Source organism: Zootermopsis nevadensis, unplaced genomic scaffold (genome assembly GCF_977971745.1).
Source record: "Zootermopsis nevadensis isolate Lab colony 2312 unplaced genomic scaffold, Znev_1.0 Znev_ptg000022l, whole genome shotgun sequence".
Classification (NCBI taxonomy): Eukaryota; Metazoa; Arthropoda; class Insecta; order Blattodea; family Termopsidae; genus Zootermopsis; species Zootermopsis nevadensis.
The window spans coordinates 6,931,314-6,956,326 of record NW_028259154.1 but is presented as its reverse complement, the minus strand read 5'-3'; the positions used below and the strand labels follow the sequence as shown (position 1 = coordinate 6,956,326).

The 25,013-nt window shown below is 36.5% G+C and overlaps 1 protein-coding gene and 1 long non-coding RNA gene across 3 annotated transcripts; one reads left to right on the top strand and one right to left on the bottom strand.

Annotated features, from left to right (window-relative positions):
- The first annotated feature begins 76 nt into the window (after nt 1-76).
- Nucleotides 77-13,105, top strand: LOC147872979 (uncharacterized). The gene is made up of 2 exons (XR_015536579.1): nt 77-214; nt 10,814-13,105. It is a non-coding gene; the product is annotated as an uncharacterized LOC147872979 (long non-coding RNA).
- Nucleotides 1,588-24,843, bottom strand: LOC110830987 (piezo-type mechanosensitive ion channel component). Of its 2 annotated transcripts, none has more exons than XM_022066479.2 (15): nt 24,753-24,843; nt 23,359-23,414; nt 21,669-21,864; nt 20,466-20,617; nt 19,473-19,578; nt 18,313-18,404; nt 16,028-16,178; nt 14,402-14,619; nt 12,739-12,897; nt 11,093-11,461; nt 8,840-9,021; nt 7,469-7,729; nt 7,033-7,255; nt 6,460-6,580; nt 1,588-3,982 (listed from the first exon to the last, which is right to left on the bottom strand). In XM_022066479.2, the coding sequence occupies exons 3-15, from the start codon at nt 21,744-21,746 to the stop codon at nt 3,860-3,862; spliced, it is 2,235 nt and encodes a 744-aa protein (XP_021922171.1). In that variant the 5' UTR covers nt 21,747-21,864; nt 23,359-23,414; nt 24,753-24,843; the 3' UTR covers nt 1,588-3,859. The 2 variants fall into 2 exon arrangements, with proteins under 2 accessions (XP_021922171.1, XP_021922163.1); XM_022066471.2 differs by lacking the exon at nt 24,753-24,843 and adding an exon at nt 24,024-24,175.
- Between the last annotated feature and the right edge of the window lie 170 nt (nt 24,844-25,013).

Sequence of the window (25,013 nt, the reverse complement as noted above, 5' to 3'; positions counted from 1 at the left end):
GCTGATTTTTTTTGATCAACAGTTTTTTAATTACAGAGTGGTTTTATTTTAAACCATTGTGGTACAAGGGCATACAAAACAAGTGAGATATTAATAAATACAAGAAAATGTGATAGCTATGTGCACATCATTCGCATTGAAAGTATTTCACCAACAATGGAAGTATAAGTGCTTTATTCAAACATAGATTATGCAATGAAACAACATTTAGATGGTCAGTTGAAAACCAGGAATAATACACAATAAGGATTACAGCTATAATGAAAGTATAATTGCCTTGTAAAATACAAATTAATATTTTGTTATATTGTTGCCAGGAAATTAAAAAACAGCAAAATACAAGAAAAGGAATGTTCCTGCAATCTGTTATATCTTACTTGTGGTACTTTACAAAACAATTTTTCAGCAGATAAGCAGAGTCCCACACAATATGTACTACAGATCCACTGACTTCTGTGCAGGGATGATTTTGTGCTACAATATGCACATCTTCAGGGAGATGCTTTGATTAGGATGTTCTTATTTCTTCTGCAACACTATATATCTCTTCAGTTTTGCGCTGTCAGAATCACATTCTTGCACCCCTGGACTACCCTTGAAAGAGCTAATCCCAACTAATTGTACAGCTACCTTCCTCCTAGTCTTTAAAATTGATTGCTTTGCCTGAATCAATGTGACAATACACAAAAAAGGCATTAACAACAGATATGTCAAAAGAGCCTCAACCATAATCTTTGAGCTTTTCTGACAATTCCATACAAGGATTTTAACATGTCAGCCTTGTCAACACACTCCATATTAGCATTGTAGGACTAAACAACTTGTGGACACTGAATTTTAGTAATGTACTATCTTTTTCTTTCCTGTTTACTTGTTTGTTGGGCTGTCAATTGATCACACATGCAAGCCCATCTGACCTAAATCACATTCACCTATCTCTAGTGCATCATCTCTTTTCAGTGATGGTAATCCTTTGCCATTGGCTTTTACTGTTCCTCATGATGGTAGCCCTTTTCAAATTTTTAATTAGGGATATACTTGTGATAAAACTTAATCATAGATTCATCAATGACTTGTTCTGTGGTAGGTACATAATTTTCTCTGAATGTCTCCATAGAGAATTGATTACTGGCCTAATTCTGTACAATTTATCAAAATTAGGGCCCCCCTACCTGGTACTGCTGAATTGTCATTTGCATGGATATTGGACAGAATCCAGCTAAATCTTTTTATATGCATCAGCGAAGAAATATAAACATCTCTCAATTCATCATGCAATGACCAACAGTCATAATAACTACATGGTCTCTTCATGTCCATGAGAGTGCTTATTGCTAGAAATGCTTTCATTTCTTCTTTGGTAATATTCTTGAAAGTTTTCCCCTTGTGGGTAGCATACAAGTTTGTTTCAAATGTAATGTGTTCTATCAGCTTGTCCTCAAATAAAGCAAGAAATACATCAACAGGTTGCAACTTATCACCTTCTTTTACGTCTTCAGTGATGTCTATCTGTATGCATTGTGTGTTAATGCAAGCCTGGCTGGGTGAATTTTAATGAAATCCGGTATGGGAGTAATGCCACTTGAGGCCAATCCACAAATATAATTTTTAATTTCCTTAACTGGTAATCCCAACAGATGGATGCACAAATTCGTGATTAACCATAATATGATCTGAAGTTTTCATAGTGTGTACCTACTGACGGACCAAGTAAAGCCACATAACACCTGTCACAGTGATTGATCTGTGGGCCCAGATCAAGATTTGTCAAACATGAAGTAAAAGTGCTAATTAGCAGGCCCTTATTGCAAAACTTAGTAACTATTTAGTAAAGAAACTTTGGAAACATTTTAGCACTGGAAATCTGATAAGGTTCCACAGGGTAATGTGCAGACCCCAGGAGTACACTCATTTAAAAATATTGGAGAAGTTACCAAAACTACAAAACAGATAGAGACACATGAGGTTCTAAAATGAAGGACCCAAAATGTTTTTGAGGTAGGGAAGTGGGTTTTTTATGAAACCTACAAAAGCTTCAGGTACTGGACTTTCAAATGTAAGACAGCGTGCCCAGTCAGAATTCAAAGGGAAATGTAAAAAATACACACAAAAATACACAAAATTTCAAACTTTTGCAGCTTTTTCTCTGATCATTGCACTAACCATGACCTTAGCAGCAGTTCTCCAATGATTCTACGAGGTTTTCCAGCTTTAGCTATGAGCATCGACACTTCATACAAGACTTTCACAGCACTTTCATTGCAAGAACCTGTTGTGATCTTCTTAATTAATTTCCTACTTTGTGGGAGCTGTTGCTCTTTATTTTTGATTTTTTTTATAGATTTGGTAGCATGTTCTTTATGTTTACTTTTCAAGTGTCTTCATAAGTTAGATGGTTTCATGGCCTCATTTGACAATAATGTGTAACATAACATGCACTGCAGGTGCTGTTTGTGTTCTGAACCTGGACATGGTGACCCATCAATACACACTGAACATTGTTTTTGCAACATTTAGACTTCTTTTGAGTTAAATTGCTTTGTTTTAAGCATGATGCACCTTCATCGTCTTCAGTTTCTTTTTCCACTTAAGCCAGTGATCCATCATATTTTTTTTGGATATCCATAAATCTATTTATTCACAACATACTATCATGGAATCGGATTCAAGCATAGCACACCTCTAATAACGCACTTAGATCTTCATTACACACTATACATAAAGACTGTTATTGTACACTGTACTGTTCACTCCGTACTGCAAGTTGCTCAACAGATCAACAAATGAAGGTTCTGCCTGTTTAAAACACTTTCAATGTTTCTAGCTCGTTCTAGTACAATTATCTCATCCTGATAAGGCGCAAGACGTCTTGAACTGTCTGGAAGTTTTGAAGCCTCTTAGTCACTCACATAACAAACAGATGGCGCTTGCGCTGCTCCCATGAACCAAGCTAGGGTACCAAATTAATTTTTAATGAACCAAGCTAAGGGTACCAAATTAATTTTTAATCTCCAATTTCAAATTTATTCACTTTTACAGAGTGTTTAAAAAATTTCAATTTCAGATTTTGCTTTTTTACTTATATATGCTTTATTAGTACGCTGGGAAAAACTATTTAATTTTCTAAACTGTCATGGACCCACAGACTACAGGTTAAGAACTGCTGCTTCAGATGAATGTGCCACTGGTTCTCCTCGATCTTGACAGAACAGCTGGTCTACCCAGTGTAGACCTAACCACATTCCAGGTATGCAGCTGGAGTCGAGCCCTAAGTTGTCCTTCACGAGTCAATGGGAAATGAGAATCTTCCTCAGGGAAGGTCCACAGACCTGATGATGTGCCTGGAGAGCAACTGATAACATGGTTGAAGGTCATGCTTATAAAGGGAAGGGATCTGACCTTGTGCACCAATGTGGCAAGAACAGAGTGTTTGTTGGAAGGGTGGTGGTGGTGGAGGAGTTGGAATCAACACAAAGGTTAGTGTATGTGTGTGGGTTTATGGTAGACTTTGCAGCCCAGAGGGAGAGCCTGCTGGAGTTTTTCAGGGCCACTTTCAGGTAGAACAGCTACAGCAACCAGCAGATCCAATAGTCCACCCTCAGCCCAAGATAAATCTGTTTTGTCACCTTTCTTTGTCAGCATGACTTTAAACCACACCATCAGAATGCTGTTTAGGCACAATGTCAAGTGTGTGAAATCTCCCCCCCCAAGACAGATTCTCAGTTTGTTTTGGACTTTGAAGGATGACTAGGGACTCAAGACTACAGGCTTGAAGAGTGAGTCCTGGAAATGCAGCAAAGTCTACACTAGGCAGCTTTCTGCTACTGGGAGTTAATTATCCATCTCTTGTTGTGGAGGTTCATACGGTTGTTACCAGTTCATCTGGCTCAGGTAGGCGGAACATGGACAAGAATTTTTCATACAAGGCTCTCTCATAATAACAGCCAACAGTCTCACGAGCTTTGTGAATGTCTGAGCAAACCTGTAGATGATGGAGAAAATATGATATTAAATATATTCTAGGAGTTTCAGGCAAAACCTCTAGTGACACAGAAATAAGCTGCCTGCTTACTGAAACTTTAAAATGCTATTTAATAATAACACTTCAGTTGCAGAATCATTATAGTGGTAATACTCTTGACTTGTTTGGAAGGGACATGGTTCAAATCTTAGTTGGGCCATCAGTTATCCTGACTGAACATTTTTGTGGTTTTTCTGGTCTCCTGAACTACCTTGAAACAGGTCACAGCCAGCTCCTCAAAATTCTTACCCCTGTTGCCATTAATAACCATTGTTCTGTTTCACTGAAGTTGAAACAGCTTGTTAAATAACTTTAAAATCAATAATCAACACCTGCAGAAGTTACACTGAACAATATGGGAAGACAATCATCAGTAATGAATAGATACAAACTTGGAAGAATTCAGTCACGGATACTTCTGAGAAACTGTCTCAATATTAACATGGAGAGTTTTAAAAAAACCTCAGAACAGTTGGTAACCTGGCTGATATTTTAAAAGGTATCTCATAAATAAAAGTACAGAGAATCACCTTGGACTAGTGGTTAGCGTGCTCACCACTGGACCCAAGGTTCACGGGTTCAGGCCCAGCCAAGATCAATGGATTTTTAAGGGTGATAAGAGTCCGTAACACAACTTCCTTTGGAGGAGAAGTAAAGATGGCGGTCCCATGTCGTAGATTTACGGCATGTATAATAACCTTAAAAGCATGAATGAGATGTTTCATAAGCAAAATTCAGCGGCCATTTCTCACCCATGTCTTTCCTGATTAACTACTAGATGGCTCTAGCAGACAAAATCAGGATTGGGTAGAAATTGTGCAGAGGCAGTGGGCTGGTCACTCACTACTCACAAATACACACTTCAAAAGACCAAGGAACCTCCGAAAGGAGGCGGCAAAGACCCACACTGTGTTGTAGAGCCAAGAAGAAGGGAATGACCACTACATTAGCCTGCTACCTACTTTATCAGTTCTTAACTTTAAACAAGTGGAAAGTTGAACAACTGAAGTGTCCATAAAGTTCTTCATTTTTAAAATGTTTGAAAACAGCCTGAGGTAATACACATGACTGGTTTCTGGGTTGTAATGCCATACAGTCTAACAGAAATCTACCAGTGATTCAGAGGTATTTGCTGCCTCCATTACTGAGCCGTAGTGATGGACATAACAAGTGGACCAAAACAGCCATGTCCAGATTTTACTAGACAGAATATATGATGACAGACTAATTGACTACACCTTTTGTCTTTTCGCTCTCTTGCAGAAAAAGACACGGTGTTCTCAGAGCCAATCATGGGCACATCTGATCATGTACAGTCACCAAAATGTTGAATTCTTACTCTATAGTTCTAAGTCTGAGGAGACTTCAATGCCTAGTAACTATAATTGACCTGTACCAACCCAGTGTATACTGATACAGAACATGAACTGTATCCCTTTAAAGGCCTTTTCTGCTATGTAGCAACATCTGATTTGTGCTTATATTAATTAAATAGTGGCATTCAATCAAGTTGTAAACACCTGCAGGAGAGATTTAAGCCTGGTATGATAAGAGTTTAAAAATTTCTGATTGTGTAAGTTATGAAAAGAATATGCCAATTTTAAAAACTTTCCTTTTATATCAGAAAAATGAGATGACTTTTCATATATCTTCCTCATCACTTGCACTTTCAATTTCCGTGTTCGCACACAGCTACTGCTCTATTCCCAGCCTGAAGATGCAGAGGGTTATGTCTCTCTGAAACGTTTCTACCCACTTAAAACTTATAATTTATATAAACTTTCTCAGTTCATCACATCCAAAGCTCTAAATTTAGAATCCTGGTGATATTAATGACATGCATATGAATGAAAATTGACGACTTCCTGGAAAGGTGTCTGTACACTGTGTGTTCTTTATACAGAATGAACACAAGTTTCACCTCTGAAACCACTGAATACATTTTCGTGACAATAGTAATGAGGGTCAATACCAAAAGCTATCAAGCAACTTTAATTTTGGTTTGTATCAATCCAATATAGCCTATTCTTAATATTATGCTAAAACTGACTTTACAAACAGTTGACTCTGATAACTTTTTATACAGTGTATATTTAATGAAATACAAAGGGAAAAGAAAGCCATTTTCATACTTGCTGCCACATCTATAGAGGACACCTTTTTACTTTTGTTCACTTTGCTTTATAAAAGTGCTAAAAATTGATGGTTATCTCTATATTATAGTTCCAATGTAATTAGTATAGGGTGTTTTTGTTCACATATTTTCATGAAAACTATCCAAGGGCAGTGGCATATGTAGCATAGGCGCGGCAGACCCAGTCCAGAAAATGTTTAAACTTTTAATCACTAGAAGTTCAAAGCTGAATATAATTTTACTTACAACCCATACTGACTAAGAATAGCAGTTTACAAAGATATAAACTTTATAGTATAGCTACCTCCAGAATGCGGTTCACATTCAGCATGTCATAAAACATTATCTTTTCTGTAGTGCAGCCACATATCATACGGATGATGCTTGATAAAAGATATATTGCACCAATGTATAAGCCGAGGACTCTGTAACATAAAAAATTTAGCATCATGAATACTGTCTGAAATAATAATCTTGTAATGCTTGTGACCCATGTGGGGTTTGCTAGATCCTCCATCGGGCGCCTCCCCAGGTGGCAGATCGGGGAAAGCCTCCCAGATATAGGTGGTACCGAGGAAATAAAAAACACAGGGTGGACCAAAATCTAGCACTGGTGGAGGCAGCAGTTTCACCAGAATCAAACTGCAGTGTGGGAAGAATGACTTCGAAGTGACGTACTATTGAGTACCGGAAAGCGCAGCTGAACAGCCCAAACGGTTTCCGCACTGCGGTACAGAAAGGAAACGGAATTTCTACTGTACTATTTTTCCAAATTATCTTAACGGCTGGCAATTTACGATGACCATTTGGATCGCCAACGTTCGCAAGAAGACGGCATAATAATAATAATAAGAATGCTTGTGAATCACAAACTTACCCTGTCTTACTGAAAAACCTCAGGACCTCGGGTAATGGGTTGTCATTGAAAACAAATAATGTTAGCTTATGACAATGAATGTCATAAGTATTGAATTTCTTAATGTAATTGTCAAAATTGTCATCATTGCACAACTCTCTCACATCCCACCAACTGCTGGAGTTACCTCCTTTGTAATGCAGATGCAGTGACACATTTCTGTATGCTCTGTCATCATCAGATTCTGCAAATAGAAAATATGAGGTGTGTTCATAAAAGATAATAAAGTGCAAGTGGTGCTAGTGTTGACCCCCAATTCACAAGTTTGTTTATCTCCCATTATGTTATTTCTGATCATAGAAAATAGAAAAGCATGATTGTAGGGTGGTTACATCCAAGAAAATCCTTGAGTTCTTTGTTTTAAACACACTTAATTTAAGTAAGAGACCAAACTTACGAATTTTATCCATGAAATGACGCACAACAGGAGCTTTCCCATGATTTGAGAACCTGATAAACTTGGGAAACATATTGAATATAAGTGCTGAATGCTGCTCTCCCTTTAAAAGATTCAATAGCTCCACCCGTTCTGGGTTAGGTTTTCCATCAACTTCAGCTTCCAAGACATGTACATGCTTGCCACTAGCTGACATCACTTTTTCTTCTCCTAGCTCCTCCCAGGACAAAGACCATTTTAAGTTTATGTTAACTGACGCATCTGTAGGTATCACAAAATAGCATGAAATTAATATAGACAGTTTTATTTCTGACTTCCAACCTGAACTGCACAACCAAGTGAGACAGAACATTATTTATGGTCACACCATAACATTCTTAGTTAGGACTATGCTCTGCAAGAACATCAATGTTACTCTCAGTATTAACAAATAAAAGTTGATGTATAAAATGAAGCTTTCGTGGCAAGTGAAGTTGATGAAAGACTCCCGGATTACAAGACACGACAGATGGCTGCTGGAAGTTCCCAGCAGTGAGCACGTAACAAAGGATCTGACTAGTTACCAAGCAGCCCTAAGGATGAGAGCAGAGATTGTTTTCAAAACAGCAGAAAATATGGTTTATTCAGCATTCAGCCACCTGACGCAGCTTATAACCTAGGAGTCTTTCATCAAATACAAGTTGGTTAAAAGGTTATTTACATACTTTTTATTAACTTAAATACAAAACATAATATGGAACCTTTAAAGTTAATTTTAATGCTGAATGCCACAAAAGTACGCTAAAGATCAAAAGAGGAGATGGGTGTTTCCCCAGAAAACCATCACTCTTTGCTTAGGTCTGTGAGGGTTATAGTAAAGGTCCAGACGTTCCTAATGCATGAATGGATACAGAGAACACAAATGTAAAGCTGTATGAATTATAGAAGTAGATTGAGGTGAGTCAGCTACATGGTTTGGCTGCACTGCCACCAGGATAAGCACATAGTACCTGCCCTGTTTTTCCCAGAACTAGACTGAATATGGAGGTAAATAGAAAAATCACGCCTCCTGTCAGGAATCAAATCTTGACATACAGTCTGTTACTAGCCACTGTGATATCCCAAATGATACTTACTTCATACATAATATAAAAATTAGAAGACAAATATGAATAGTAAACTGAGAATGATAAAGCAGTTATGACTAACTGAGGGACCTACTGTAGAATTTGATTGGAATCTAAGAAACACAAGAGAAACTACACTAAGTGAAGTTGGTCTCCTGCCAGAGACTTAAACTGCAGTCCTCAAGAATGTAACTAATCTTTACACTACAACATTAAGTGTGTGTGTGTGTGTGTGTAATAATACTGAAGGTTATACATTACATACTGGACTGAAGTTTGTCAATAAGATCCCATTTCTGTTGTTCAGTGACTTCCCAACTTGAATCCGATACAGTGCCAAGCTTAATTATTGCAATATCTGCATTTGAGTATGACTTCAGAAATGCCGTGACTTTCTCATTCTTCATGTAAGTAGTGTGCATTTTGCTGTATATCCTGGCAGCCATGCTGAAAAATAATTACAATAATAACCCAATCATAACAGTACCACAGAACCTTATGCTTACAACTGGACCTCCAGATATGCAAATGTATTTTGCCAGATGGTCCAGTTACATAACAACACGGTCCATATTGTGAAACTTTTAGTCAAAAGTCAGTTTGAACCCTAAAATCATCACCCACAACTATGACAGCATGAAGATCATGATTTTAAACTGAAATACAGGTAACCCTCGATATACGCCGGGGATGTGTTCCTGGACGAACTGGCGTAAATTGAAACCCTTTTTATAATTTAAATCAATGGGAAGTCAATGACATGCATTCCCAGCACCTGAACATTGACGACTTAAGTTCCTCAAAAATTGACAGCAATTTCAGTCAAGGGAATGTTTTTTCAATTCATGTCATCCACCCACAGCAACACTAATTTCTCCATTCTTTCTAAAAGTTTACTTCTGCTATACTCAATGCGTTGCACTTACTCTCGTAGCCTGTTGCATTGACTGTTTTATTTTATATGAATTTTTCATTATGGTAGTCACAGTGGAAGGAGGCAACCTCATACTTCTGCACACATTACAACGGCTATCACCACCTTCTATTCTATGAATTACGTCCATCTTATCTTCTAACGCAATAGACCTACTCAACTTTTTAGCAACACATTCACTTCTCTTACCAGACATGGTGGCTCTTCTACAATTTATAAATATAAAACAGTTGCTACTGCAGAATAGTGGTCAAACAACACGAACACGATTAGCACACAGTTTTCAGCACATTCAATGTGTCAACAAGAAGTGAACTGAGCACATTTTTCCTTACTCCCTTATCAGGCTGAACGCCAATGACTCACCATGAAGGGTGACCAATGCTCACGTGACTGTTGCTCAATGTTGGCAGATTTTTAGGAGATTATCTCTCAACTACTTAGCAATGAGTGCAGAGGTGACTGTATTTATAATTGTTATTCAAAATCAGGGATGTAAGAATTAAGATTTAGTATAAGAATCGGTACGAGAAACATTGTAAAACGTTATAAATAATAGTAAAATATTTTTTCTTCATTTTTTGACTTGCTGGTTTCAAAAGCGGCGTTATTCTGAATCGGTGCAAATTGAAGCGGCACAAATCGAGGGTTACCTGTAATTGGAAGTATTATCAACCAGACAACCCAACTATCACACTTTTCTTCATTACAGCATTTTAAGGACAGTCCTTACTAAATACTATTACATCATCTGTATTCATTAAGGTGTCTTACTATTTATGATGATGTTATGTCAAAAGTATAGGTTATGAGGGGGGAAAAAACTTTACTATAGGTACTGGACCTCTCATCCAGGAAGCTTAGGACAAAAACCAAGCCAAATTTCTGATCCCAAGCCTAGCATGCACATAAAATACAAGATAAAGTATGAAAATCAAAGCATGGAATAATTTTTTGTTATTTACTAAATCATTATCAATAACTAAACTTCTGAAGTCTGCATGACCTTTTTTTTTAGACATATGAAAACCATAAAATAAGGCCTTTTATACATGCACCTCATAAAAATTAAGAGTAAGAAACCACAGTAATCATGGAGAAATAATCAGACAATTAAAGGTTTGAGATGAGGAGATATGTCATTCATGCAAAATTGTCAGCTGGCACACTACTCTAGTCACGCCTCCAACTGGCTGGTTTAAAAAAACAACAACTGAATTTCTGGATGCCAGATATGAGGTTCAGTACTCTATGAATCGCATGTACATTACGATGTAAACCCTGAAAAATCTGTTATGTTGACAGACAAAAGCCAGCATTTGAAGCACAGGCGTTTCCCAAGCAAGTTCAGCAAAATGACAGCTCTACATCCTACACTGAATCATCTACAAAATGGAACCAACAACCACCTTTATCCAGCTCTACACGTTAAATGACATATTATTCAGCATCAGAAGAGCGCAATCTAAATAAATAAGTTCATTCTGCACAGCAAAAACTGCTAACATATACTGAATAATATAGAAGTGTTTAGTTAATGAATATGAAAATTCTACTCATTAAAAAAACTTTCACCGAGTATACCTCATAATGTTGTCGCTCTGGGCAGACATTGTGTAAATGGGCGGATAACTATTAATCTCCATGGTGACGTTGGCTTCAGAAGGCAAATCATTTCCATACATTGAAAAGCTGAACAAAATCATTGGAAACCATATAGCACCAATGACAAGCAGGAGAATACCACACGCAATGAAGAGTTCGAGGGGTGGTTTTTTTGGCGGTCCTCGAAGACTTGAAAATTGTTCATTTGTATCTCGTAAACATTTAACATGGAACGCAGTGTAGAAAATGTGCTCCATCTTCAGCCATTCAAACACCAACAGTGATGTATCACTGCACAGCCAGTCCAATACTGTCCGCAATTCAAACAAAAAAGGTACCAACATGAATCTGTAACACAATTCACACAAATCTCACTTACTAACTTCAGTTTTGGTTATTTTACAATGCTGTACCACTGCATACAATACAAAACTATAATTGCACCTGTTGCTATATTGGTGTGAAACTGGGCCTCTCATTTTAAGAGAAGTTGTCTGATAACAGTGCAGAGAAAAATCTTTCTAAATATTTAATTTCTACTACCTCAATTTTACTAATATTTTGTTTTTCTTAATTCAATTTTCACTTACACACACACACACACATATATATTTATATATATAATGTGGAATGTGCCATCACCTTAAAAAATTTAAACTTTGACTGCAGTTCTGCAATAAATATATGTTCAGGCCTACTGAACATGTAAACCTGCACTACTTACCCACACAGCTAACATTATTGGTTGCTACATGCATCAATATGTGTGAATTACAGACTTGCTGTATGGAATATCCCTTATACATACAAAGTATCCCCTATACCGAGCAGATTAGCATAGTGCATCTGATTTACATTTGCCAAGTATCTTACTGAGATGTTAATGATTTTTGTCAGTCCCTCCAGGAAAATGCTGGGATAGTATCTTCACTGTCCCATGGCTATCCCCATTCATCACTCAAAGTCAACCTAAAGTATCTATTTGAACTACATAACTTGATAGTTCATACATCCTAAAAAAACAAAGAACTCCCTAAACCAAATGCCACAGTTAACAATCCTGCTTGACATTTGGGAGGTCTTAGATTTCAATCAGCTCACAGACGTTTCAAGATTCTCCTCAGTTCTTCCAGGTAAATGTCTGGATAATATGTTTAACATAAACCATCTGCATCTCATCAAATTTAACAAAGGCAGTCATCATACCAGTGCTACAGGTGACTCATTATATGTGGGGGTTGTGTTTCTGTGAACTGCCATGTATATAAAAAATGCTTAAAATAGGAAATATAAAATATGTATATGGATTTTCTAAGTGACACTCCATGAAAGGCCTTTACTTGTAGCCTCTGGAGTCAAAATGATGGGGCGAGTCAGTGAACTGTGCACACAACTCAGTGGGCCTGCATGGCAACACCTACCATGGTCACAGAAAGGATATTGATGCTCTTCACAATACTGGAATAAAACCATATACATGCAAAAGCATGAACAGTGAAATCACATATAATGAGACTTGCCTTTATAACTGATAAAGCTAAATAATCTAAGAATCAATCAATAAAACAACTCTGCCTCCCTTCTTCTCTCACACACATACAGAAGGTACAATGATTATATGTTACCCTTTGACGAGGACAAAGTTGAATAAACCATGTCTACTGCAGATAGCTTTTCCAAAGACGTAGGTGGGGTAACCCTTTCGGATCTGATACGCTGACAGTAGAAACCAGAAACACTTCACCAAGTACCATATTTGCAGTGTCCATTGTGTATTAAACTTCCTGCAACAGATGTATCACATCAGGGGAAAGAGAGAAAACTCACATTTTAAAATTTATATTAAATGAAAGTATTGCCTTAAAAACAGACTTTTTAAAATATGTGAAGAACTCCTGAAGCTTACAAACTATGTCCAATAAACTTTAATGTAATCACTGTAAAAGCAGTTCTTTATTTTGGTAAAATAGAGAGAGAATAATTACTTTCTAAGTCAAATATTTTATTGAATATAATCCTTAAAATAGTCTTACTTTTTCCGTGACCCACTATTTCAGGGGTCGTCAACCTGGTCCCTAGTGGGCAATTCAAGCTTTCATGGTGGGCGGTGGGGGTTTTGTCCGTTGTTACAAATTTTGTTCTTCCTCCATATATCGAATACACTGCTAACAACTTCGCGAGTTTGACTTTTTAAAATGTGCTTTTGCAATTTATTTTTGAATTCCATCTCTAAACTTTTAATATAGATAATAATTCACCGGACACTTCTCGAAGTATACTCGTGGACGAGGGAGCAACGAATGAGCTCTGTAGCCAAAGGCACGAGTTTAGTGCGCATAACGAGGGCGGGGCTTACAACCGGCCATCACTGACTTTGAGCTGTACCTCTTTCATGGTGGTGGGCAGTAAGGAAATTTTACCATCAACAAAGATACTATAGTGAATTAATTTTAGTTAACATATTGTAAATTAGGAATGTAGAGATTTGAAGTTACATAGAATTACGTATAGTAGACATTTGAATGTAGGAATGTGTTGATGTCATTTGCTGGCATTGACTAAAGTAGCAAGGCTAGCTCACCTTTCTCTAAGGGGATGAGAAAGAAAAATTAACTGGAAATGCAGATGTAGCCATTAGGCAGTCAGCATAAGTATGGGAAAACACGAACGAACAGTTGACGAGAAAAATGGGAGATAGATCGCAAGCAGAACGGCCGGAACTTTGAAGATAGAAGGAGGTCACCGAAGCCATGGGCAAGGGGACACTGATCAGGCTATTGATAACAGGTAAGCGCTGAGGCGATGACTCCAAGTATAGCACGGGTAGATTATTAAATATTCAAAATTTACGTAACCAGAGTGTTGTTGAGATAAAGTGAACTAGCTTGCGTTAGGAATGTAATGTTTAACACAAATGTAAAATTTATGTAGTACTTAGTGTTACAAATAAATGGTGTATAGACTTAGGGAACCAGCTGTACCTTCATCGAAGAAATATCATATCAGCTAAGTACGTTTAAGCCGACAACAGCATCCTTGTGAACTTGCCTTGCTCCATTCCAAGCCATGGTACCAACATTAGTAGGACTAAACCTATCCATAATATAATCGTTACAATACAAAAGTGGGCGGTAGGTATAAAAAGGTTGATGACCCCTGCACTATTTAATAATGTCAGTTCTATCAATATGCAAGATATATTTTATAAGCACATTCTACACAGTACACAGGCACTTCTCAAACAATACTGCATATGCAGAGAAAAATTCCTAATTGTAAGGTACTTACCTCTCAGTGGTAGAAGGAAGTAAGAAAAACATTCCTATATGCACTCCAAAAATGAGGCAGTAGTATAAAATTACTTTTCCTGCAATACATCTGCATAGGTACAGTGCTCGATCCACAATGATCAACGTGAACTGCAGTATCAATAACACTAGGAATCGTGTTGGCACCTTATTTTCTACTATTTGTTCTGTTATTTGTGTCTCTCCAATAACATCTGACTGGAAAACAAAACAAAAGTTAAGAAGTAAATATTTAACTTTTATTGTCTCCACTTTACATGTGACCCAGTTCACCAAGCAATGCACTAACATACTGCTAATCCAACGGCCCCATAGTTAAAGTCAAGAGCTGTGGAGTCGGAAGCAATTTTAGGTGGAGTCGAAGTTGGTAAAATTTTACTGACTCTGACCTCAATATAAAATCTTAAGAACACTTACACTACCGTGTGAGCCGCCGGCAGCCTCATGCTTAGGGAGATTCAATAACGCCTTGAGCCACAAGACCTGGGAATAATGCTTTGTAACTTTGGCTCCTGTACCTTAATAATACAAACTGTCTACAAATCAACCAATTTCTGCAATAACCATTAGACTTATATTTAAATATAGGTTATAAGTCTAAAAAGCAGTCTGATGATTCACGTGGTGGTGATGAAATCTCTTATGGTACCATTTACCATTTTAGTAGGTTTACCATAATTAATACATATTGAGCTTTTATGAAGGAGTCAGAGGTTTTAGTACTGACTCCACAGCTCTGGTTAAAGTCCAACCAGCAGTCCCATATATAGGGTTTAAATCTCCTACTTTTGTTCATAAATGTTAAAGAATATATTTCAATATGCATTCTGCATAGTAATAAAAATAAACTGCTATTTAATACACAAAGATTAAAATACTGTATACAAAATGTAATTTAACTTGCAAAGAAATGAAAAATTACCATATTTAAAAAGAACAAAGATTGATAGTGTTTAAGAACAGTGCTTTGAGGACAATATTTGGACCTAAAAGGGAGAAAGGAACAAGATAATGTAAATTACATAACAAGGAACTTCATAATTACTACATTTCAGTTATTATAAAGATGATAAAATCAAGAATGTTTATGGGCGGGCATGCAGCATGCACAGGACAGAGGAGATATGCATCTGAAGTTTTGGTCAGCCAGGCCCTTGTACTTTAGAGACCACATGATTCTGTATCATGGCAAAAAAATCTCAGTTTAACACTGATGCCAATATCAGTACCTTTTATACTACAGCCTATATCACTAAGTAAACCAATACACTTTTCCAATCAGCTTGTTCTTCATATTGCTTCCTCAGGGAAGTTTTCAAGATACTTAATTACTGAAGAAATATGTTACAAAATTAAAGTGAGATCTTACTACTGATGTGTATAGGAATTTCTTAATGCACTGTGACCATCTGGCAATGTGTTGCAGAAGCATACCGCTAAACCATCCCCAGACTTTAAGTCACCTGGCAGCCTTTGTAATTATTCAATACTTTGTTTAACTTTTTACAGCATATTATAATTTGAAAGGGCCACACATGGTTCTATCCCTGGTAGAATTATATGAAAGCAATTGTTATTCAAAACTAAACTGTAATTATAAACTCACCCCAAATGCTCTGAATGCAAATATGATAAGTACAAAGTTGATGATATCACAGAGAAACAGATACTTGTAAACATCAACTCCAGGGTGTGTTGGCTTATTGATGAAACCATATATGAACTTCTGAACTCTGCAGAAGCATTTCTTGATCAATCTGTAATCAGAAAACCATTTCATTCTGAAAAATAATTTCACTGATTGCAGGCCATTACGGTAATTATATCAGGGCGGCTTGAATGATAGCTGTACCCAGTTTGGAATTGTAGTGTTCATGGATCTAAACATATTAGATTTATAAGGCAAGATATCTGACAAAATAAACACAATTACTGAAGTCCTAAGCACCTTACTGAATTATAAAAGCGCTAAATGCCAGTGGGTTTATAAGTGAATTAGCTGTTTTAGCTATATCAGCCTTCAGTGATTTGGCAACAAAGAAATGCCTAACATGAAATAAAAATGAAATGAAGTTTCTATTCTATGTCAAAAATACTGAAATTTAAACTGACTTTTCTGCTAGAAAACTAACACATCTAGCTAACACTTTTTAATTGTATTCACCAAATATCAGAACATATTCATTGTCTCCCAATCCCAGCTACATGCTAGAAACTGTAGTCTCCTACATTTCATGGTGACTTGTATAAATTACAATCGTCATTATTACACATCCTAAATGGCTCACTTACTTTGCCTTAGTTAAGCACAAATGTTGTTTTGAGCATTTCACTTGTAGTGAATGTAATTTATGTCTTTCCCTCAAACTAAAGTGTAAATGCCAAACTCCATGGAGCAGAGTCCTTGAGAAGGAAATAATATTCTCAGCTAGTGAAGAAATTCGCTACCTGTTGTGGAACCCACAGAGACTACAAAAATCTTTGACAAAGACCATTTCTTTGGACAATGCAGACTTATTTTGCACTATCTCGTAAAGGGTTGCACTATCACATTGTCAGCAAAAGCTCAGGTGGTAGCATTCATGCGTGCTTTCTTATGGTGTAGCCAACCCATGTTCCATTCTCAAGTTGATTTATTTTTTTCTATAACCATGCATAACACGGCCATGGAGATCATCAAATTTAATTTATTTTTAAGTCTGCATTTATTCACTTTTTTCTTCTTTCTGTTTACCAAAATTAACATTATTATCCCATCTATTCACCACTTTATGGGGTATGTACTTCCATGTACCCGAGACAGACCTTGTCCCTAAGGTACATGGGGCAGCAGCTATTTCCAGGATACATATTGTTATTAGCAAGTGCTACGTGTATTATATAATTTTATTTTATGACGTCTTTCGGATAATGTTTGAGGTTCCCAAAATGGCTGTCTTCTGCAGTTCCCTGATGTCGTGTTCGCCCGGGATATTGGCCAAATATTTCCTGAGTGACCTGGAGACAGTTCCTGTTGCTCCTATAACTATTGGAATTACTTTTGCTTGAACCTTCCACATTCTCTGTATTTCTATGAGAAGGTCCTTGTACTTCAATATCTTCTCTGCTTCCTTCTTAATCACATTTCTGTCAGTCGGTATTGCTATGTCAATTAAGAGGCAAGTTCCATTTTTGTTTCTGATTATTATGTCTGGTTTATTATTTGGGATGGTTCTATCTGTTCTGATTTGCTGGTTCCACAAAATAGTTATTTGGCTATCTTGACTTGTCTCCACTGCCTTTGGGATGTGTTCATACCAGTGCGTCTTTTCTAGCTTTACCCCAGTTTTCCTGCATATGTTAAAATGTAACTGAGTACAGACACGATCATGTCGTTGTATATATTGCTCTTTGCCAGCACATTATTATTAGTACTCGCTTCAGCGGTACATATACTAAAAGTTATTATTATTATTATTATTAATGTTGTTGTTGTTATGTAACACCTTTTCAAAATGTCTCATTGACAATCTGACCAATAGCATTCATATTCATATGCAAGGGTTTGTTTTATCCTTCATAACAACAGTCTCTCCCACAAAGTTTGTGTGTTTGATTGTTTAGAAAATTCCACTTTGTTGGGGCAACGCCCAGCACAGGAAACAATTTAGATATAATCATTTGCCTTTCAGTCAGCCTGCAATTATGGCAGAAGGAAGTCAGAAGAATGTCCACTGCCATAAAGCAAATTCAAAGCTGAATCAGAGGGTAACAATAGACTAGGGACTCTTGTAAATCCTAAACCCTATATAAAGTAAGAATCAAAGCAAAGATCAGATACTGGTAAGTCTAGAAATATAATCTAATAAAATCATACATATAGTACAGTATACGTGAGCTTAATGTACATACGTCATAATAACATAATTTTTTTCAGTTACATCGACGTCATTAGATTCGCCATCATCTTCAGGTGACATGGTAGAATGGTCAGCTAGGGAGTTCTGTAAGTGTACAACATATATTACAATCAGTTTTTCAATACAAAACTAATAACTTAGATGTTGTTATCCTTCTTTTCTGGCAGCCTAATGCAAATATAGGATTCCCAAATTATGAAGAGGAATTACCAGTACTTATTCTACCTAGGTACCATGTGAGACACACTTCTATTAGCCTTTACTGTCTGTATGATACATCTTATACATGATTAAAATATCTGTGCATTGCAAAAGCAGACACTAAACCATTAAACCTGGAACCAAAATCCAGCTGGCAGCCATGTACTGTACCCAGGATTAAACTTTGCACTTTGCCTATATCACTAGCTTGTGGGCAGAAGGACAACAAACACTCACACTATGTGAACCAAAGACATTACTAACATAGTACATGAGGCAGCAAGCTACAAAGTACTGCCGCTAGGAAATAATGTTTATAGTATGGACAGTATATGCTTCCTTAGGCCCCCCCCCCCCCCCCCCCATTTCCTTGACCGCTACTTCTACAAGTTCTCTAACCCACATTTGCGTTAATTTTTGGAAACAACCACCTCATTCGTATTCTCTGTTGATTATGGTTTTTCTGGCTGTTATGCCACATAGTCTTGCAGGCCATGGTGTCACAAACCAAATGACAAACACAAAAGACATTTTAATCACTGTGAAAACCTTGAACATCAAATATATATTCTGCCTCATTAAGTTTTACCTAGGTATTAATCATGTAACAATATTAAGAACAAGTATGAAAACCACAGAAAGAAGAGAAATGCCTACATATTATTAATTTTTTAAGTGTAAGACACTTTCATTAAACAGAATTTAAACTTTCTGCACCAAATCCTTAATTCTTTCTTCCCAGAGGATGAAAATACCCACATTCCAAAGGCACACATAAGGGATTCTTATTAGTGGATCCTTTTGTCGAATATGTTAAAAAAGGGCACTGTGACAGTAAATTCCTTAACTGCTGAAAGGAGATCATCTGTGTGGTACTTGTTAATTTCTATGGCTAATACAATTAACGAAAGAAATAAAATATAACTCAAGGTATTCAGATATGATTCTCACCTCTGGTGATGATGCAGGAACGTCACTCCTCATATTTTCATCATTATCCTCTTCTACACTATTGTCTTCAAAGTGAATACCATTTTCCAGATATTTCACCAAACACCTGCACAAATTATAAAGTAATAAGGGAAGAGAACTACTGTACTAAAGCAAAGGTTAGTAAACTCTCTCCCAATCCTGCTAAAACAAACTGCAACCAAAGTGTTACACCAACATTTCACAAAATATACAGTAAATTCTGGTTAAATGGGTCATCGGTTAATTGGGGCAACCATTTATTTGGCACAAATCTTAAAGGACAATAACAAATCGAGAAAATAATCGGAATTTGCTTCACTTATTTCAGACACCATGCTGTTTAATAGGGACAGTGAGTGCTAGATTGCACACTTGTGGTGTGTGGCATGGAGGAGTCAGTGAGTCATCATACCTGCGCTGATTTTGTTTAGTTGCAGTCAATCAAGAGAGCACAGCAGGGTACACTCGATAAATTCCTCCAACATCATTAACTGTTAAGAACTACGTGAATGCATGTTTCATACATACATTAAATTAAAATTGTTTTTAGCATAAATATTTTTCTCTGATCTGTACCATTTGTTCCAGAATTCACTTACAGTATGTTGCTCAATAAATCATATCAACAAACGGGAGTTTGTCTTTCCTTTTAAACCTTTTTAACTCTTTACGTGAAACTTCGCAGAATTAGGGCAGCAGCTTAATTGGGCCAGTGTTCTAGTCCTGACGAGTCCCAATCAACCAGAATCCTCTGTATTTCTTTCTTGTTATTTCACATGAAGACACATACATAATTAAAAAACAAGCCAGAACATGATTGAATCAATTCCTCACATATGAATCTTCAACATATCAACAGGAGACAGGAAGGAAACCAAATCCATTCAGACCAAGAAAGTGTAAATAAAATATTCACGTTCTTAATTATAAGTACCAGCACTTTAAACAATAATATTAGAGCAACACAAATACCTGAGAAAGATGAGAAGAAGGAGAAGTGTCATATCAAAAATCATACTAGGAATGTCCAACTTGAGATCAATTGCATCTGCTGGGAACCATAGATTTATGTCATCCAAGGAGAATAATTGTAGTTTCAACAGCCAACTTACTATAACCACAATCTGCACAAAAAGAATAAAATACAGAGCACACTCAGACAACACTTATGGTTCTTTAACACCAATCATCCAAAGATCTTGATACACATTTTAAAAATAAAATATGTATCAGAATCATGAAATTTTGAGTAGAATTTACGCACACACATCCAATCATATAATTCTTGTCTTATGCCATATTTTAACAGAGTCCAGTGGAGGGCTTTGGTTAATTTGGTGATGAACATTCGCGTTCAGTAAGCCATCTAGTTAGCTAGTTATGCCACATTTTAGTAATACAATGCAATGCAGTTTAGCAGCAGAAGCAGCAGCTAGTTACAGTATTTTCTCTCTAGAAAGTACTAATTACTTACGCATGGGTTTTATCAATGTTACAAATATTGACATGTTACATTTTATACTTCACAGTGATATTTGTAATGACTAACTTATAATCATCATTCTATACACAATTTGAGTGTACATACATTAACCATATCCATACCAAATTTCACACAAGCAGCTCCAAAGGCCTATTTGTTATCAAACTGAAATCAAATGCTAAATACATATATCATGCAGCCACCATGTTGTTGATGGCTGTCTTCTGGGTTGTAGCGCCATGTAACCTGGTAGAAGTTTACCAGTATTTCAGAGGTTCTTGCTGCCTCCATCATCAGGCAGCAATGACCACTGAAATGTTGGCAAACTTCTACTAGACTACATGGTGCAACAACCCAGAAGACAGAAATCTTCATACTCACTGCTGTGAAAACCTCAAATCTTACATACTAAACCTATTCCAAATTTCAGCCAGGAAAATGTCTTAATAATATTCATATAAGTCATGTACATGATAAAACACAATTAAACTACACGTTTCTTTCACTCATATAAAATCCCAATATTTGTCAGGAAAGAATTTGGGGGGGGGAGTTAAGAAAGAAAAAAACCCAATCAAGATTTGGAATGGAAACCTCTGGCCAAGATGAAGCTGGATTTGCAATGATAAGACCATGATCTGCTACCTCCGTAGTTCATAGACCACATTTCACATAATGATTTCAATACTAACCGCAGTGTATACGATGATGATACCCCAGAAGATCAGACCTGGTCTGGTTTCCCTCATTGTTCCCCACACTAACACCATGAGTGGAAGTGGGAGAGAAAATAGAGAAGCATTTTTGGTGTGATATAAGATGGCACATAAGAAGCACGTGAAATCCAAGCGTGCAATTCTCCGCTTCAAGACGGCATTCCATCTAGTCCTATAACAAAAAATTTAATATATTTCATAATTTGTTAAAGGCATACATACCAAATGAATAAATAAATAAACAAGCAAATGCTCAATCCAGTTCATAACACATCTCTCTGATGTCCATTTCAATGTTATCCTTGTTATAATTATCATCATCATCCTGAAGAAAACAAAACCATCTGTAAGTCCTGGTCACAGGTGAGAGGATAAAATTAAAAAGGATCTTTAGGAACAAGTTCAGAGGGTGTGGACTGGATTCATCTGGATCAGAATAAAAACCTGTGGCAGTCTCTTGTGAGGGTGCTTAACCCTCAGCTTCCATAAAACGTAGCCAATTTATTGACAAGCTACATATACTATTAGCTTCCAAAGAAGTACTTTATTATTGCTGTTGTAACTTCATATTTCCTAAATAATTTCTTCCCTTCAGGTTTTATACAAAAATGTTGTTTCTGCCACACATACTGTAGGACCAATGTATTTCACATTAACACTATTAAACTAATAAAGATCCTCATCATGTAATCTCATCTGATCATCACCCAATCTCCCAATATTTAATCTCTCCTATGCTCAAATATTCGTATCAGCACTGACCTGGTCTTCATTCATGTTTCCTATGTCCACTTAAAATTGTACCTTCTAATATAGCATGTGGTTCTGAACTTTTCAGATTATCACTTAAAATCTGTCATAAAGTATTATTCAATACAGACCACAGAAAAGTCATTCCCTCAAATTCATTACCAAACGTTTATCATCTACCATTTATTTCTAATCAGCCTGGCCAAAATACCCAACCCTATTATTAAGTTAGCAATGTTATAGAATTTTCTCTTATTTTGACATAAAGAGGTTGTAATATACATTTAAAAAATTCATTTGTATTATTCCACTGTTTTGCACACATCCAAAAACTGGATGTGAGATCATGGGAATCATGTCAATCATCTTATGATTCATCACAAAAATTACGGTATAACTGTGAGCTTCATACAAGTTCTAATATTCTGTGTTCACTGACATATTATACAAAACAGACCCCAATTATGGGATTTGGCACAAACACTGAAGTAAGCTAGGACTACAGATCTTCAAATCCACATTCCTTCATTTAATACTGATACAAAACTAGAAATATAAAGATGGAAATTAAGGTAGTTCTAAATTCTGGTACCAGTATGACTTCTAAAGATTCATGAGTAATACAAAGTCTTCATTACAACCTTGCTATACAAGAAAAACATATGTACAGATACATATTCTATCATCATACAAACCTTCATCTTAATTATTTTTATATTTATGAAATAAAATTTTTTGGGAGATGACCATTTTTCTGTCTTATTTTATCAACAAGAATGGCTACACCAGTTTGTTTCTAAACTCTGCTGTTCACTCACGGCAAGACATCAAGTTTCACACTCACATAAATAGAGTAATAGTGTTATATATTTCAATATTAAACACAGAGTATAACAAAAAGCCTGAAGATACTTACTGTTGGTTGGCACTGTCTGAAGGGCTGCTACTGCGCCTTGTGTATGCACCATCATCCTGTGGAAATAAAAAAATACACAATTTATACTTTAAAAACATTGCAGTTATCAGTAAAACTCCTCCAGACAGGCAGAATCAAGAAAGTGTGACTGACTTTGGACTGGACAGCATAAGACACAAGTCACAAATTGCCTCTGTGTAGTCATAGGTAAAGATGCATAAATGATGGATTCTTGGTTCATTTAACAATGCTGTGATAATTGCAGAAGTCATGTAGATAGGAAGATTAATACAAATCTTCAAAGTTCAAAGACTTGCAGGGTATTTCTCATAGGTTATTTTAAGGAGTTTCCTGGAATTTGCCTGGATAGAATGGATCAATTACAAATTTTCGGTATTTAGTGTTGTTTTCCTGTACAGCGAATTCCCACATAACGAATTTAATTAGTTCGTTTTTTTAAATTTGTGAGATACATATTTAAGGCCTAATTCATTCCAAGGCCATCGCCTGTTAACGTTTTTGACCTTAAACACGAAGTCTATAAAATGTAAACACTGTTTACAAATAAGCATTATAAGAACATGGCAAAAGATAAAAATTAATAGAAACATAGTAAAACAATCAATAAATAAAACATAAAAATATTACAGCAAAACAGTTCTTACAACATAACGATTATCTTCTGGGAAGCGACGCAGTCCTAGGTGAATGTTCGCATCCATCACAGAACCTAAAATTATGATGTACTCCAACCTGTATCACCATCCAAAACAATATTGTTTATTGTCGAGAGATAAACGTAACCACGGATATCGAGCAACAATGCCTTGAACGTCGCCGAAGCCTGCCGAGACGAGTACTCTGATTGGCTTCTTACGACATTGTCAACTACCTACAGCTAACAGACTTATTTGAACTCACAGGAAAGTCTCTAATTGTCAAGATCCTCGCTCACTGAAACCTATCAATACGGAGCTACGTATTTCATTCAGCAGAGACAGCTCATTTGGTTGCAACGAACTGTTGGAAGCATGTTGTATCCTAATAATTCAGGATAATTTAAAAGGATACGTACAGAGAAAAGAAAATTGTGACAGCTCTAATCACATGGGGAACTCATAGTATGTTTCCTAGATAAAATCAACTACAGAATCAGCTTAACAGATCATAAGCAGGGGCTGATAAATGCTTTATGCCCTCACACTGCCTGATATTGGGGCAATGCCGCACAATAAACTGCCATTACCCCAGACGTACTTAACATAACACATTATTTGTCCCCTCCTGAACCCATCATGCTACAAGACTGCAGATTCAGAAGACTAGACATACATATTTGTACTTTCAAATATTATCATTTGTTCTAAGAACTAAGAACACCAACTTACACTTACCGTGCAATCTGTTAACTTTAAAACTTAGAAGAGACGTGCCTACAATTAGATTTTTCTTAACACAAACATACATCAACAACGTCAGACGCCATAATAGCTCAAGACTGTTTCTGTGAGGTCACCAGAGATGTCAGTGTCAACAGAGCGCGCTCAGTTCAAATTGTTCGAAAGATAATTCGGGTGGCGACATTACCTTACATTACCCCCCACTTCCCCCATTCCTAAATTGAATTGAAATGTTTTCACAGTGAATGACTGTAA

Bases quoted from the DNA above. Each gene is read 5' to 3' on its own strand.
- LOC110830987 (XM_022066471.2), bottom strand. From the start codon at position 24,080: ATGGATGCGAACATTCACCTAGGACTGCGTCGCTTCCCAGAAGATAAT. The intron at 20,618-21,668 runs GTTAGTATTGAA...CTTTTTGTGCAG, and splicing joins TCATCATCGTATACACTGCG to ATTGTGGTTATAGTAAGTTG. The intron at 7,730-8,839 runs GTATGTAATGTA...TGATACCTACAG, and splicing joins TATTGACAAACTTCAGTCCA to ATGCGTCAGTTAACATAAAC.